Source organism: Suncus etruscus, chromosome 18, assembly GCF_024139225.1.
Source record: "Suncus etruscus isolate mSunEtr1 chromosome 18, mSunEtr1.pri.cur, whole genome shotgun sequence".
NCBI classification, from domain to species: Eukaryota; Metazoa; Chordata; class Mammalia; order Eulipotyphla; family Soricidae; genus Suncus; species Suncus etruscus.
In genome coordinates, this window is record NC_064865.1 from 39,204,064 (window position 1) to 39,209,619 (window position 5,556).

The window sequence follows — 5,556 nt, forward strand, 5'->3', positions numbered from 1 at the left end:
TCAGCAGGACTCCACTTTGGTTTCCTGGGCCTGCACGGTGGGGATGAGGGTCTTGATGATGTTGATGTAGTAGGGCCCGAACACCTGCTGATTGTGGTGTGTTAGGTTGACGAACTTCTGGCCCAGTTCTGCCAGCTCCGCCTCGATGAGCGTGAGGCCCCCTGGCAGGTCAAGGAGCGAACGCTGCACGCCCAGCACCAGGCAGCACTTGAGGAACAAGTGGATCCGTTGGTCTGTGAACACAGATGAGGAAGAGGGGTGCATGTCACTTTCAGGGGGACTGGGGAAAATGGCGCCCTAGGCATGCAACCTGGACACTCACACCAGCCACCCCAGAGTGAGCACATATGCTTCCTGTAACCTGGCCCTGGGGACAGAGAAAGGGTCCGAGCATGTGATTTAGCATGTCAATCCCCCAGAATGAAGATCTGGCCTAGAAGAGCTTAGATGGAGCAGAGCCAAGGTCATGGCCTTCTTCCCAACTGGGGGTCAGGCCCTTTACTCTCATTCAAAGACAATGCTTGTGATCTGGAGAACATGCCAGATTTAGAAAGAAAATCCCATAAAAGCCAGGGGTGGAGAGTGGAAGCGAGGCTGGATCAACGGCCACACAGGATCAACCACCTGTCCCCGTACGCACCTCTTCCTAGGAACCCGAGTGTCTCTAAACCCTGTAACCCATATTTGGAAAAACGAATGCCTAGCAGTGATTTACCTGAGAGTCAAGTCTTTTTCGTTTTGTTTTGTTTTTTCTTTTCTTTAGGGGAGGAAGGAAGGAAGGAAGGAAGGAAGGAAGGAAGGAAGGAAGGAAGGAAGGAAGGAAGGGAGGGAGGGAGGGAGGGAGGGAGGGAGGGAGGGAGGGAGGGAGGGAGGGAGGGAGGGAGGGAGGGAAGGACGGAGGAAAAGAGGAAGAAAGGAAGAAAGGGAGGGAGGGAGGGAAGGAGGGAAGATGGGAGGGAGGAAGGAAGTGAAGGAAGGAGGGAGGGAGGGAAGGAGGGAGGATGGGAGGGAGGAAGGAAGTGAAGGAAGGAGGGAGGGAGGGAAGGAGGGAGGATGGGAGGGAGGGAGGAAGGAAGTGAAGGAAGGAGGGAGGGAGGGAAGGAGGGAGGATGGGAGGGAGGGAGGGAGGGAGGAAGGAAGGGCTTTTGTTTTGATTTTTGAGCCACACCCAGAAGTGCTCAAGCACTGGCTTTGTGCTCAGGAATCTCTCCTGATGGAGCTCAGGGGACCAGCTGGGGTACAGGGAGTTGAACCTGGGTTGGCCGCACCCTGTACTATCGTCCTGAAAATTCTCGTCTCTCTCTCTCTCTCTCTCTCTCTCTCTCTCTCTCTCTCTCTCTCTGTCTCTCTCTCTCTCTCTCTCTCTCTCTCTTTTTCTCTGTCTCTCTCTCCCTCTCTCCCCTAACCCCACACCTCTATCTCTCACCCTGGTGATCAAGTCTTCCTTGGTTAAGACCTAAGTGACTGACTCTAGGCTCAGGATCTGATTCTCCCCACCGGCTCACCGATGACGCTTCGGACACAGTTTTCCTTCTTGGCGATGTTCTGGAGCTGCCCCACCAGCGACTCTGTGTTGTCTTTGCTCAGCTCAGCCAGGCCCATGGTCTTGAGGCTCTGCTGGATCTCCTGGGACACCTGCTCACTCACGGTTGCCATGGCCTCCTCGGGCCTAGAGCAGGAAGGAGCGAGAGCGGTCACCTGACAGACAGCCATGCACCCATGGGGCTCTGGGAATCATAGTGCACAACACTCTAGCAGTGACTCTCTCATGTCCCCATGCTTAGAACAAAGGACATGTAGTGAAACAGCTGAGGAGGATCTCGTGTCTTCGTTGGTCTTTTTATTTGGGCGGGAGGGCGTATGGACCACATCCAGCTGTGCTCAAGGGTTGCTCCTGGCTCTGCATTCAGAAATTGCTCCTGGCAAGCTCAGGGGACCATATGGGATGCCTGGAATCGAACCCAGGTCCATCACGGGTCAGCTGCATAAAGCAAACACCCTTCTGTTTTGCTATCTCTCTGGCCCACCCCTTGCTGATCTTTCACCTCAGTCTTGCATGTGCATCTCAGATGGCCTCCATGGGCTTTGTCTGTCTATTTGTGTCCACATTGGAGATGCTCAGGGCTTATTTCTGGCTCTGTGCTTGAGAAACACTCCTGACATTGCTCGGGGGACCATATGGGATGCTGCGGATTGAACCCAGATTGACTGCTTGCAAGGCAAATGCCCTGCCCACTGTGCTATCTCTCTGGCCCCATCCCTTGACTGTTTTCCACAGCCAGTTGTCCTAACTCTCACCAAACCCCCTCTCTGAGTCTTCTTCCATCTTTATGGGCCTTGAGCACAGAAGACAGCACTGCTGAATGACCGGCTGCACCCTCCCCACTGTCTCCTTCCCCACTGGGTATTGATTCTGAGGTCACCAACAAGCTGGACAAACTTTCCCTTTTCTTCGTCCCTTTTCTTCTGAGGACTCAGACCACTTAGGAAAGCAATACTCTCTCAAGGACTTCAGGGACCTCTCAGGGTCTGTGGTCAGCAGCAGCAGCACCATCGTCCCTTCCCCACCCTGTCTGCCATCGTCCACACCTGGACGGGGGCCCACACAGCTCACCTGGAGCCAAACTCCTCCATCAGGGACTTGGTGACACGTTTCAGTTTATCGACAAATTGAGGCGAGCCGAAGAGGACGCTGCCCGAGAAGCTGCTGGCTACCAGCAAGACTGAGGCCAGAAGGGTCAACTGCTGGGCCTGGGCCGTCAGCTCCTGCAGCTGCTCTCGGTCCATCATCAAAGTCTGGGGAGGCAGGAAAGGAGGGGGACTGTCAGGAAAGGAAGGACAGGAGGGAGATGTTGTCCCAGATACAGACTGAAGCTCTAGGCTGGAACGGGCAGGGCAATTGTCTGCCACGTGCCCAACCTAGGTTTCATTCCCAGCATCCCATATGGTCCCCCAAGCACCACCAGGCATGATCCTTGAATGCAGAGCCAGGAATGACCCCTGAGCACTGCCGGGTGTAGCCCCAAAGCAAAAAAATATGTTTTTCCCCCCATATCCCTACCTCAGGGAACTCCTCATTCTCAGGGTCCCAGAGAAGGAGGTTCAGAAACCCCTGGGACAGCACCATGGTGGGGCTGAGAGATTCCGGGCTGGCAGCGTCCTCACTCAGGGAGGAGGAGGCCATGCTGGAAGAGTCGGAGGAGTCGGAGCTGGCAGGTGGTGGCGAGGAGAGGTCAGCGGCCGCCTGAGTGAGCCACTTGGTAGTGTGGTCCAGGAGACCTGGGGACAGACAGGCCCTTCAGCCTCTGCCCCAGATCCTGCCCACGGAATAGATGCTTCTGGCGTGGGCATCTCTATACTCCAACCCGCCCCTCTCCGGCCCCTCCCCAGGGAAAGTGGGCTCTGGCCCTACTTCCAGCCTGCCACTGATCACGCACTGGGCTCCTTGTCGAGCTGCTCCTGGAAAGACGCCCGTTCGTACTGGATGGAATGATCCTGCAGATGCGGGTGAAGGCTCTGGATGGTGTAGTTCACTCTGTCCATTTTCATCAGGCCTAGAACCTGGAAGATCCCTCTACATGGGAAGACACAGGGTTTCGGCAACCAAGGGCCGTGGAGTGAAAGCACTTGGAGATACCTCCGGAGCACTGGATAGGAGGACTCAGTCCTGTGCTAAAGCCCCAACCAAAGGGACAGATGGCTCAGGCCCAAGGTCAGGAATGAGCAGAAAGGAGCAGATCTAAGGCCCAAGCCAAATGCCCCTTCTAGGACACAAGCCAGTGGGAGCCTTCACCAGCCTTAGGGGAGACATGTTCCCTTCCTTCTTTCCCTTCTTTTCTTTCTCCTTGCCCTCCTTCCTTTATTCCCTTTCTTTCTTCCTTCCTTCCTCTCTTCCTCCCTTCCCTCATTATTCCTTTACTTCCTTCTTCCTCCACTGTTTCCTTCCCTTCTTCCTCCATTGTTTCCTTCCCTTCTTCCTCCATTGTTTCCTTCCTTTCTTCCTTCCCTTTCTCCCTTCTTCCTTCCTTCATTGTTTCCTTTCCCCCTTTTCCTTCCTCCCTTCGTCCTTCCTTCCCTTTCTCCCTTTTCTTTTTTCCCTTCTTCCTTCCTACTTCCTTCCTTCCTTCCCTTCTTTCCCTCATTTCCTTTCCCAAGCCCTATCTTGAGATAGTTTTTATTGAAACTTATTTAGAACAATGAGAGGGTAGAGAGGGAAAAGTGTGTGTTCAAGACAGAACACGAACTTGCCCAAAGTGAACTTTTCTCCAAAGTGAAAACTGGCAAGCGAGAATCATATTCAAGGAAGAACACGGGCTTGAAGATCAAGCCGATTCATACTTTTGAAAATTGGTTTCTGAGGCTCTGGCTCAAGATCGCATCCCGTTCCTGTCCATTCATTGTGGGAACAGTGACGAGAAAGCCTGAAGAAGGGATGTTTGCGAGCCTTGGAATAACGGATCACCCTTTCCTGGCAATGTGCAAGTGAAAGGCGCCAAGAAGGAATAACCAAAGGGCTTACATGGCCATCTTTGGAGGAAACAGCCACTCAGCTGGAGAGACCAGAAGGGCTAGTGGGGCTTCACGGGAGCCCCTCGGGGTAGGGTCTGGCCTGGCTTTCCTGGTCCCCAAGATGAGGCGAATTTAGAAGAGGTTAAGCACATCCCTCACCTCAGCAACTGCACAGGGTCCACGATGCCCTCGAGCTTCTGCACAGCTTCATCCCGGACGGGTGCACACAACAGCGTGATGAGATTTAGGATGTACTTAGAAAGGTGAGGGATGTTGAGGCTGCCCTCTTCGGCCTCCTTCTGGAGCAGGCTCATGTCCAGAGATTCCTCAATCTCATTCTTAAGGCGGTTCTGGCGTGGTGACAACAGCGACAGCAAGATCTGCCCAGAGAGAGAGTCACAGGAGGAGCTGGGGACTGGTCTATAGCACTCCATATGGCACCCACTCTCCCATGCACAGCTGGCAGTAATCTCTGAGCACAAAGCCAGGAGTAAGCCCTGAGCACTGTCAGGTGGAGTCCATCCACTCTCACCAATACTAATAAAGAAAATATAACTAGACCAGGACAAGGAGGCTGCATGGATGTCAGACAACTGGTGGAGGAATATTACAGGAGAAGCCCCACCTCCCAGGCCTGCTGTTTCACCATAGAGGAGCGAGGACAGATCGGCATAGACATAGAGGAAACAAGACCCAATATATATATATTTTGTGGGTGTACCTATTTAAGACCCTAGACCCACCCACTTCTGGGAGGGGTCTTGGGAACCAGATAGTAGGTGTAACCTTACCTGCTAGACCCTCCCATTCCTGGGAGGGGTCTGGGAAATGTTATATAAGGCTTGAACCAAGGGAATTCGGCCCTTTTGGCTTTTTGCCTTTGGCTCTTGGCCCTTTCTGCGCTGCTGGGCGCTCTGAGGAAGATGGCTGAAAGGAGTTTAGATGCAGGGCCAAGAATAACTAGTGCTTAAAAGGTTATGAGATAGGCCACACACATGTGGTGAATAGGGCCTGAATAAAGATGATTCTTCCTAAAGCCTGCCTGTG

At 53.5% G+C, this 5,556-nt stretch overlaps 1 protein-coding gene across 1 annotated transcript; it reads right to left on the minus strand.

Annotated features, from left to right (window-relative positions):
* On the minus strand, positions 1–4,838 carry TCP11 (t-complex 11). Its single transcript, XM_049764797.1, has 6 exons — positions 4,669–4,838; positions 3,438–3,574; positions 3,062–3,279; positions 2,615–2,796; positions 1,506–1,669; positions 1–233 (listed from the first exon to the last, which is right to left on the minus strand). Exons 1-6 carry the CDS (start codon positions 4,821–4,823, stop codon positions 1–3), a joined length of 1,089 nt encoding a protein of 362 aa, XP_049620754.1. The 5' UTR covers positions 4,824–4,838.
* Between the last annotated feature and the right edge of the window lie 718 nt (positions 4,839–5,556).

Excerpts from the sequence above, each read along its gene's own strand:
- TCP11 (XM_049764797.1), bottom strand. The coding sequence starts at position 4,823 with ATGAGCCTGCTCCAGAAGGAGGCCGAAGAGGGCAGCCTCAACATCCCT. Across the intron at positions 3,280-3,437 it reads GCAGCTCGACAAGGAGCCCA|GTCTCCTGGACCACACTACC; the intron begins GTGCGTGATCAG and ends GTCTGTCCCCAG. Across the intron at positions 1,670-2,614 it reads ATGGAGGAGTTTGGCTCCAG|GCCCGAGGAGGCCATGGCAA; the intron begins GTGAGCTGTGTG and ends TTCCTGCTCTAG.